This window comes from Cyanistes caeruleus, chromosome 2 (assembly GCF_971803275.1).
Source record: "Cyanistes caeruleus chromosome 2, bCyaCae1.hap1.1, whole genome shotgun sequence".
Taxonomy (NCBI): domain Eukaryota; kingdom Metazoa; phylum Chordata; class Aves; order Passeriformes; family Paridae; genus Cyanistes; species Cyanistes caeruleus.
Genome location: NC_141702.1, coordinates 56,884,476 through 56,894,981, shown reverse-complemented (window position 1 = coordinate 56,894,981; position 10,506 = coordinate 56,884,476). Strand labels below are relative to the sequence as shown.

The 10,506-nt window shown below is 41.2% G+C and overlaps 1 protein-coding gene across 3 annotated transcripts; it reads right to left on the bottom strand.

The window, feature by feature from the left end:
* Positions 1–583: 583 nt before the first annotated feature.
* On the bottom strand, positions 584–9,969 carry SOD2 (superoxide dismutase 2). Of its 3 annotated transcripts, none has more exons than XM_086877187.1 (5): positions 8,236–9,969; positions 6,901–7,103; positions 3,204–3,320; positions 2,432–2,611; positions 584–1,097 (listed from the first exon to the last, which is right to left on the bottom strand). In XM_086877187.1, exons 1-5 carry the CDS (start codon positions 8,262–8,264, stop codon positions 952–954), a joined length of 675 nt encoding a protein of 224 aa, XP_086733313.1. In that variant the 5' UTR covers positions 8,265–9,969; the 3' UTR covers positions 584–951. The 3 variants fall into 3 exon arrangements, with proteins under 3 accessions (XP_086733313.1, XP_086733314.1, XP_086733315.1); XM_086877188.1 differs by having other exon boundaries at positions 6,901–7,100; XM_086877189.1 differs by lacking the exon at positions 8,236–9,969 and adding an exon at positions 7,724–8,200.
* Positions 9,970–10,506: the final 537 nt, after the last annotated feature.

Sequence of the window (10,506 nt, the reverse complement as noted above, 5' to 3'; positions counted from 1 at the left end):
AAAGAACAGAAAAAAACTCCAGTTTCTTCACCTTCAAGCAGACACCAAGCACAACATGCCAACCATTTCTTTTTCAAGACCACGGGCATGCTCTGTTACACTACACTGGTCACTTAGTCCCTGCTTCAAGCACCAAGTTTAATTTGTTACTACTGCTTCACCAACATGACTGTGCAGAGACTGGTATGTGCATGGAATCAGTCTTTTTAGTTTAAGCATGGTCTCAGACATACCTGAACAGTTAGTATGAAATGAGTGTCACATGCTGACATTCAGGCCCTAGATGAACAACTTGCCTGAGCCAGTACTGTAATCTCTTGCCCAAAGTAATGCTTCCAACAAGCATCAGCGTGATACGCAAAGTTCTCATGTAAGAGATGCAGGAAGGGATAGGGATGACTGAAAACAATCAATTCAGGCAGGCAGAGCAACAGCTATTTCCCCTTCCATTCATCTTTTCAAACTTCATGAAAGCTCTGCAGCCCGTAATACAACAAATTACAAAAGGCATTTTTCTCTTCCAATTGCTTCAAAATCAAGTAGCTAAACCAGATATTTCTAAAAATGAGTCTCTTGTAGACAGTTATAGAAGATTCTTCTTTTGAGTTTTATTTTTTTATAGCAACAGTAGCACATATTTCCACTTAGGTATTTTAGTGCAACAAGGAAATCCATTAAGCTTCAGCAGGGTGACCTATGTTTCTATATGCAATGGAACAGATTAAAGTGTCTCCCTTTGTTGCACAACAGTTTAAAGCTTCAGAACTCTAAGTAAATACCTTTCACAGAATTAAACAAGCAGACATTTTGCTTGATTATGAAATGCTTTTGTTGGATGAGTGAAGTGCTTTCTGCAGTAGAACAATTCATTTGTAAGACACAAGCACTACTACAAGAGTGGTATCAGAGTAGAACTGGTGACATTTTAGTAGTCTGTGCAAGAATTCCACTCTACTTTTTGGAAGCTGCATATCTTGAAGATACATTCTCCCAGTTGATCACATTCCAGATGGCTTTCAAATAATCAGGTCGAACATTTTTATATTGAAGATAATAAGCATGTTCCCATACGTCAATGCCTAGCAAAGGAATGAGACCTGTGAAAAAAGAGGATAAACTCTGTAAATGTATGAAAACACACCTTACATGTAAAGTTTTATACTGCATCCCCAAGTTGTACCCAGTTTCTGAGTCTTAATCTGCAGGAAGACAAAAAGCTCTGCAGCATACTGGTGCTTACTGCAGTATTTTACAAAACAGTGCTCACACACATATACACACACACACAGACACAGAGCATAAACTCAAAGAGCTGATTTGGGTAAACACATCTATAAATATTCTGGAACTGCCTTGAAGACATAACCAAAACCAGATGAAGTCATTTTTGAAAGGTTTCTATCTTTTGCACAGTTATGCAAGCACTTTCATGAAAAATTACATTATAAAGGTTTCTTGCTATGCCAGTTTGCTTCCAATAATTTAATTACAGTCAATTTGTTAAGAGCCTAATTACCTCTGTTTTTGTGCTAAAATACCCTTGTCACTGAATTTTTAATGGTAAATTTTCACAGGAGGGAGGGTGAAATGTACCCCCATTATACACTATGTCCCTATACTAAATCTGTAATTTCATTTCATCCTACTGATAGGCAATACACAGACTGCTGGCAATACATGAAATTCCTTGCCATTCTCTATGAATTCTGCAGAACATGTTTTAAATGTATCTGCAAAATGCTTTGGACAAACTGACAGTGCAGGCAAATGCACTGGTCATGACCTCCTCTCTGTGAAGGGTATCCAGCCTGCCATTAACACTTCTGTGTCTCTCCATGGAAGAATATCTTGGAAAAAGATCACTGCCAGTACTATGCTGCTTATCCAGCTGTAACATTGAACCACATCATAGTGGTTAATAGTTTGGTTAATACTCATTACAAATTATAGAGCTCCATTTTAAACCCAGTCTAGATAGGAACAATAGTTACTATGTTCATCTTCCTCTCTTCCTGTTGTCTGGCCTCCGATGAGAGTGCTGTGAATAGCTCCTCTGCCAGAGAAAAAAAGATCTGAAGGCAAGAGGCTTAACGTTGCTTGCTAAGTGCAAGTTACTCCAGTTACTCAAAAATCCAAGGAAGCTGAAGCTAAAACATTCAAAACATGCAAAAAGCACTATCACAATATGGCCCATCTATTTTCCCTCGGACTAGAAGGACACTTAATCCTTCTGCTCTTCACAGTTTTTAAGTCCTGCTTCACAAATGCTGCTCTAAAAACTGCGTTTTCACTTCTCCTAGAAGAGACATTTGGTTCTTCTGATCTATTTATCCATCAATTTCTTCTCAACACTGTCCACAAACCACTTTTCAGATGTCATACACCTGCCTATCAAATCTACAGAAGCAGAGGGTAAGGAAAGAAACCTGACCTGTTGTTCCTTGCAAAGGGTCTTGATTTGCACAAGCCGCTATCTGTAGGCGGCCCTGATCCTTGTTATAGCCAAGCCACCCCCAGCCTGATCCTTGAACACCAACTGATACAGCTGTCAGCTTCTCCTTGAAGTTTGCAAAGGAACCAAAGTCACGCTTGATGGCTTCCATCAATTCTCCTTTAGCAAAAAAAAAAGCACAGAAATTTCACAGGCATATATACGTTAATCAAAACCTCTCAAGTTTATCACAACAGCTTTTGTGACATCTGTACTAAAGGGCCTTTACATTTAATTGCAGGTCACTTTAGGTAATCAGTACTCTATCCTCCCCAAGGGGATGTCTTCCTTTAGGCTTTAACTGTTAAACTACCCCTATCCAAACTGGAGTACAACTCCAGCCACTAGACTGGATAGATCTGCAGCACATTTCTTCCCTGTCTGTGAACCGAGTACATATGGTAATTTAATTAGCACATCTTTGTATAACTATTTTCTCATATGAAGGTGGAAAGGATATACACAGCAGTTGCCAGGTATTTTGCATAATCAGCTTTATAAATTAAAAATTCTTTGTATGTGTAGTTTTTTATACTTATGGCTTACATCCAAAAAACCCCTGAATACCTCAGAATTTTGGAAATTGTCACATAGAAAGGTGAATTAACTCTGAAAAATAAAGATTCTTTAGACTCCTTCAAAGGGAAAAAAGATCATAAATTCTTCCTGTTAATTAATACCGATGCAATAAACCACTGCAGCACGCACTAACCTTTAGGCTCTCCTCCTCCATTGGGAGAAAGGTTTGTCCAGAAGATGGTGTGATTGATATGACCCCCACCATTGAACTTCAGTGCAGGTTGAAGTGACACCTGAGTTGTAACATCACCTAAGGATACAGAAAATAAAAATACATAAATAAAAACATTATCATCAACACAACAGGCAGTAAGTTTCTACTAGGCCTCCACTGATCTCCCAAATCTTTCTACAAGCATCTAACTTATCAATGGAAAACATAAGGTTTGTACTGTTATCCATGTTTTAGACAGTCACAGACAAACTCTATTAAAGATTTATATTATCTTTGACCCTTTTTTATGCTGTAGTAAGTGATCTGCAATATTTCAACTATCAGGTAGCCCACATAAGACCTACAGCCATTCTACAGCAGAATAAAACAATGAGCACAGCCAGAACTCTTTGAGGACCCAGCATTTGTAAATTCTTCAGTATCATCACTACAAGGAAAGAATATTACTCACCCATTAGCTCACTGATTCACAAACTAAGCCTTTTTCTAGTTCTTAAAACAATTTACAGGGCTAACAGCTTGTGCTTGAGAAAAGTCATTAAGCACACTGAGCACATATGCAAAATGTTCTTCTTCCTATCTTTTGTTTCATTTGGGGTTTTTTGGAGGGAGGTACTCACAGTAAAGTGACCCAAATAATTTTACCATACATGACAGAATCCTGCATCTGAAATCAAGATCAAACAACTCTGTACTTCCTCTCCCTCCACAAAATTCTGTATTCCTTGAAGAATAATTCACTGGTGGCCTTGTGTCTCTGAACAGTGTTACACCACTTCAATACAAGTGTTTTCATTACTATTTTGGCTTTTAAAAACACTGAAGCATTTCAAAGGTTTTTAAAGCTTTTTTCCACCACTCCAGTACATTTTTTAGAAAGGCATCAGTGGAGGAGCTGTTTCCTTCACACTCAGGACTAAGTGGTAGAAATTTTCTGAGTCACCTCAACAACAAAGACATGAAGACAAGCCTCAAAGCAGAAGTACATCTTTTACTAAGGCTTTAACTGAGGATTCTATGCTCTCAGCATTTCCTCACAACCTTCATAGAGAAGTACAGCACTGAAACAAAGCATCCAATGCAGCGTGTAAAAACATTATTTGCTGGATTTAGGTATCAGGTTAAGGATAAGAAGTCTCTCTTTGCCACTTAGATGGCATCTTTGGGACATTTTTCCTGAATTTTGCATTTTGAAATTTGCATTAATATCCTTAATGATACTTTCAAGTTCATCCAGAGCATACAACATATAGCAAGCCAGAAATCAAAAAATAACTTAGAATGCCTATAATGTGTTCATCACTTTTTATTCCACATTTCTTAGAAGAACCCACTCCTCAGAAATGGCATTTCACTGTTGTCCTTAAAAAAATAGTATTTGTGCTGCTGAGCTCTGCACTGGGGAGTTAAAAAAAAAAAAAAAAAAAAGGCAACTGAAAAGGGGTAACTGGCCCTTAAGTTACAGCAGAAGTATACTGGAATTTATTGGTACAGAATCCATGGAAAATTCAGTAAACCAAGACAAGAAGTTCAAAAGCACTCAAGAGAGTAGTCAGCTCAGTTTCTCAGCCTAAGTAATTTATTTGCTTGTAAGAGTGCAATCACAGGTCGCATGATGGCCAAAGAAGAGCAGGGAAAACTACGGTAGGAGCAAGTTTCCAATGAAAATAAGGTTCAAGTTAATATCCTTCAATTAGCAAATCTGACACATTTTGATGGGCCAGCAGTCAGGACCAGTTTATGTTGAAAAAAAGTCCTGTGCTGTCACAGAAGTGCACATTCATTTTTAAGTGAACTGACAACATAAGCCAACAGGATGGCTTTGAGTTTTCTACACAGATACAGATAAATGAAGAATACGTCAAAGATAATCTGAGGAGAATACTTTACTTTCTATTGCTGAGTAAGAGACACTGACATGGTTCTGCTGTCCAGAAAAATTATTATATAGTGATCAGATCTGCTATGTAACCCAACATTGATACACAGCCCAGAAACATTTTTGACTGTGCTCAGTTTTAACATGAAAAAATAATGACAATATTGACAGAATGAGGTAGCAGTTCAGATTTTGCCCCAGTCTTAGAATTTTTCCTAATGAGGGTCAAAATACTGCACATGGTATACTGAGATACCAACTAGGAAAAAAACAAACTAACAAACTGCACAGTCACAAATATCCTGAGTAATTATTTGTCTGCTTTGGTGTGCATCACCACAAACAATATGTAATCTATTTGGAAAATAATCTCTGCAGAATCCTTAAGGAAAAATTAATTTCCACCTCTAAGTAAAACATTTCAACAGCAAGTGATGAGATGCTATCAAAAGCTGTAATTTCTAAAAAAATAACTCAAAGGATCCACAACACTGTGGATGCTTCTGATAACCAGAAATTCTGCCTCCAGTGGTGGCTGAAGCTTTTGTCATTTAACAGCATCAATAACAGCAGCAGCAGCAGACACCTTGTCGTCTTACACTTCAGGCTCCCTCCCCAATTGTGTTTGCACTAATTACATCTCCAGAATCCACCTTTCTTGGATCTGCCACTGGCAGGGCAAGGCAGCAGTCAGTCTTGATCACCTGGTTCTTAATCGAATCTCATTAGGTCATTAATTCAGACTGTACAAGTTATTTTTAGGTTCACTTAGGTACTTGAAAAGCCCCATTTCCTATTTAAATAGACTTGTAATTAATTATCAAGGGATGCATGGTGCAGGTTTACTCAGGTATCAGCAATTCTCGCTTTCACTCAAGTCCAAGCAGTTAAATTCCACTGTGAAGCCACCTAGCAGGCCGACAGGAGTCTATACAGTAATCATTTATTTGAGGTAAACTGATACCTTTTAAGAAGATCATCACAACTGAAAAAAAACCCCAGAAAATATTCCACCTTCTTAAAAAGGTATACCTGTTATTTCACACACTTTCATCAGCCCAACTGAAAGATTCAAAGTCTAGAAAAAATGCATCTCATGTTTTAGTATAGCTCTGGTACACTTGTGAAGTTTTCACAAAAGGCAATGTTATCTCAAATTTTGAGATCGTAACAAAAAATTCCATCGTGGGATGGTTTCCTGCATATTTTGGTGTCTCACACGGGCTTGTGACCTACACAACTCCTTAATTTGACCCAGTGATGTAACTGACACCCAAATCCAGGTCTCTACACTGACTGTTAGATACATTAACTGCATGTTTGTCTTACCTCCACTTGTAGGCAACTGACATTATTTACCAAGACTGAACAGAGCATCTGACGTGAAAACTATCAAGGCAGACAAACTTCCCTTTGTCTAACTTTGCTACTAACCTTTTATTGCAAAGTACTTTTTCAGCAGAATGACTGCAATTTCCTACTGACTCAGTGTTTGTTCAGTTCAAGTTACTAATGGAGTATGGACTAAGCCCACAACAATCAATACATTTTTTAGTTTTACAGCACTACAGAGAACAGAATTCATGCTTTTTACTTACATTTGATTTCCAATTATCACTACTACCGAAGCTACAATAAAAGATTTTCCCCTAAAAATACTGCAATGACATAATCCAAAACTTTTAGAAGAAAATATTTCCTGTTTTGTTTTTTGTTCTCCTGTATCATCTACACCAATAAGCTTCCATCTCACCTGTTGACTGTGAATATACAAACCTTTTGCCAGTGCCTCTTTGTACTTCTCCTCGGCAACGTTCAGGTTGTTCACGTAGGTGGCATGATGCTTGCTGTGGTGCAGCTGCATGATCTCTGCATTAATATGAGGCTCCAGTGCAGCATAGTCATATGGTAAGTCAGGAAGAGTGTGCTTTTGCCTAGAAACCAAGCACCCCAAGGGTGCTACCAACTTGGCACTGCTTCTAGGGAAGAAGAAAACAAAACAGAAGGAAGTAGTTTTATTCAGTAAAACTTAGGTTTTATCAGTGAAATAGACTGAATACACTTGTTGTTGATCAGCTGCTTTAACTACCTGGGGTGATATCTTAGCCAAAGAAACCAAATTTCCATTTCTCAGGAGTTTAAAGCAAGCATACCTTGCAGCTTAACTGCAAAGATGAATTCACACAAAGGTCACATACACAGGGCTTTGCACTGTGAAGATACTGCTTCTCAAACCGATCCTCCGGGCCACTGCAAAGACTCATGTACCCTCCCAAGTATGCACGTGATGGAAATGCAGGGATAGCAATAAAAAGCCAGTAGCAACCTGACGACATTCAATGCTTCACCTAATCTTTATTCAGTAAAAATAGAAGCAAAGATGTCGCCGAAACGTCCTTCCCTCGCTATCCTTAAGGTCCGTGTACTGGGAAGTGAAGACGCTAAAAAACCTGCAGACCCCGTGTTCCCAGGACTGGATCTCTCCAGCATGCACATGGACACGAGTTTCCCTGTCCCCACAGGGGTACCGGGACACCACAAGGGGCGTCACGGCCGCGATGCCCGGCACAGACTGTGCTGCCCTTCCCCAATTTAACACCTCGCACTTGTCAGGCGACACGACAAGGGCCACGACGAGAGGAGAATGGCCGGGCCGGCAGGACGGTCAGCTCTGAGGCCCGCAGCCGTATCGCCGGTGACCTTGACACAAGCCAGGGACACACCGCGAGCAAAGCCCTCGGGACCCTGAAGAGCGGCCGAGTGCGGCGACCCCGGCCAGCAAAAGCGGGAGGGTCTGGCAGCACCGTGTCAGGCCGCCAGAGCTGCTCGGCGCGGGCAGAACCCGAGAGCGCTCAAGGACGAGCGCCAGCAGCCCCCGCCCGGGCCGGCGCCGAGCCGGCGGGGCAGCCGGCAGCAGCGCGACCTCCCTGCGCGCGAAATGGCGGGGGGCAGACACCGAGGGGCGAGAAGACGACCCTCCCGCCGCCTCCTCCCCCGCTGCCGCCCTCCCGTCCTCGGTTCTGCGGCGGAGGCGAGGGCGGTGCGGCCGCCGCCTCCCGGCGCGGGGCTCTGCCCAGGCCCGCGCTTTCCCCGGCGCGGCGCGGCTCTCACCTGCCCGCGGCGGCGAAGCGGCGCAACATGGCGGCGTTCTGGGGCCCGGCGCGACTGTCACGGCGCAGCCGCGGCCCGCCCGCCCTCCGCCCCAGCCGCGGGGGCTGAGCTCGGCCGAGCCGCAGGTGACACACCCCGCGGCCACCCCCGTCCTTCGAATTCGGGCAAATAGCAATTCTTAGCAATGAGAGTAGCTCGTCGTTACGAACGGACCCGCTCCTAGACTCGTTATCTTAAACCTCAGGCCCGATAAAATGCGGCCCGGTGCCTGTGGCCCCGGGAGGGTAGAGCAGCACAGCGCTTTGCAAACCTGCCGCGGCAATACACGTTCCGGCAGGTTAGTGACGGCACCGGCAGCGCTAACGCCACCGTTTCGGCTTTTTTGTCTACGACTTACTTTTGTTGGTTCACTTCTGTTCTTTTACCCAGTTTTTGGGTATCTTGTTTTCACTAACAGCTGCTTTCCTGCACGCAGCAATTCAGCGGCCTGTGGTGCTCATGAAAATCCTTTACCCAATTACCTTAACCCCCTCAGCTAAAATAATGGGTAATGCTTATGCAAACGAGCCTAAAGTTAAAAACTGGCTCTCAACCGAGGTCAGGGAGGAGAAGCTCATCCCTCAGAGTTAGAAGGCAGTCTGCACACAAGACAAACGTTAGGTAAAATTAAAATTGTACGGAATTAATCTCTGCCACCGCAAAACCTTCGATCTTTTGTATTTTGTCTTTTTAAATAAATACATATAACGTTAAGATCCTACAGCACCCACATTTGCCAGACTATAAAAACCTCAAATTACAAAAATGCAGTGGAGGCTAAGCCTGAACAATTTTATTGAGAATAAATAACCTCATCTTGCCAGTCGCAAAGAAATCCACCGGGAACGACCCACAGGGGGAATCCCAGCCCAATGGAAGACACAGAGCTTCCATCCCTCACTTCTCGAGGCATCCTAGAAAAGGACAATAATTCGGTTTCTCTTAGTTTAATTTGTGCATTTACCTGTTTGGTATGTCAAGCTTTTGGGTTGTTTTTTGGTTTTTTTTGTAATCGTTATTAAAGTGCTCTTGGAGGAATCTGAGCAGTGAAAATAGCTGCTTTCACGGTAGATATAAGGCAAATTGTCCAAAATCAGCAAGCTGTTTCTTGGTCCCTGACTACTGAAAATACATACAGTAAGATACAGGTTCGATCTAATTTTAAAGAGGAATATGTTGTGTTTATTGGATCAATAAAATGTCATTTTTTGTTAAAATGAACCAACTACATTCAGGATGATTAAATGTCGTAATCCAGGCACCAATAGCCAGGCAAAACCATGAATATTACAGGCTTTAGCATTCATATATGTAGTAATTACACTGCAGTTCACTAATGCTTGTAGCAAGTGTTCCATGAAAGCAAGTCAATTATGTAATTATATTACTAATTTTATTATTAACTGGCACAGTTGCTGGGTTGCTTTCATTTTGGAAAAACATCACACAAAGAACCCCAGCTTGCTTATTTAGAAGATACCTTCTAAGCAGAGGATGACAAAGGGAATGGCTTGTCTTACACTTTTTTTTCAACAAGTTAACTTGAAGTCTAATGGTATATACTGTATTTCTGATTTTTTTTTTAACATTTATTATTACTATTTGTTACTCTTGAGAAAATCAAAACCTCCTATAAAGATGATTTTAAAGTCACGAATGTCCTGTAATACCTGACTGATTTAAATAAATTCGTCACCACCTGAGAGCTATGCCTTTTTTTTTAACCACAGATTTCCTCACAAGGCTCTTTACCATCTGATCACATAAAGCCCGATTACTATATTGTGTTATAAGCATTTGAAGCTTCTTAAAATGTACATTTTACCATGTACAGGACCCAGGATGTACATATATATATATGCTACATGAGCAAGCAGTATGATGCCAAGATCAAATAAAATTCATCATCAGGGACCTCTGTCATCTAAAAATTCTTTTGGGTGCCAAATGTCAGTACCATTTTTGTATAGATATTTGTTGCTTCCCTTTCATGCATTTACTGTTATTTTTCAGGCAATCAGGCCTGAAGCAACATTCAAAAAGCAACGGGGTATCAGCAGTGGAATTTATACTTCCAGTGACCACTACCCAATTGATTTAGAACATTGATGTGAACCCTATGAAATTAAAATAGCAGTGGTGGGCTGCTATGGACTAGCATGTTTCTAATACAGACAAGTGTACCTGGGTAGCATTTTAATTACATCCATTTCTCTTGGACTGCAAGACACT

Coding starts and splice junctions, on each gene's coding strand:
- SOD2 (XM_086877187.1), bottom strand. CDS start 8,264: ATGTTGCGCCGCTTCGCCGCCGCGGGCAG. Junction 3,321..6,900: donor CAAAGAGGCACTGGCAAAAG/GTTTGTATATTC, acceptor CTGTATCCTTAG/GTGATGTTACAACTCAGGTG. Junction 1,098..2,431: donor CCCTTTGCAAGGAACAACAG/GTCAGGTTTCTT, acceptor CTTTTTTCACAG/GTCTCATTCCTTTGCTAGGC.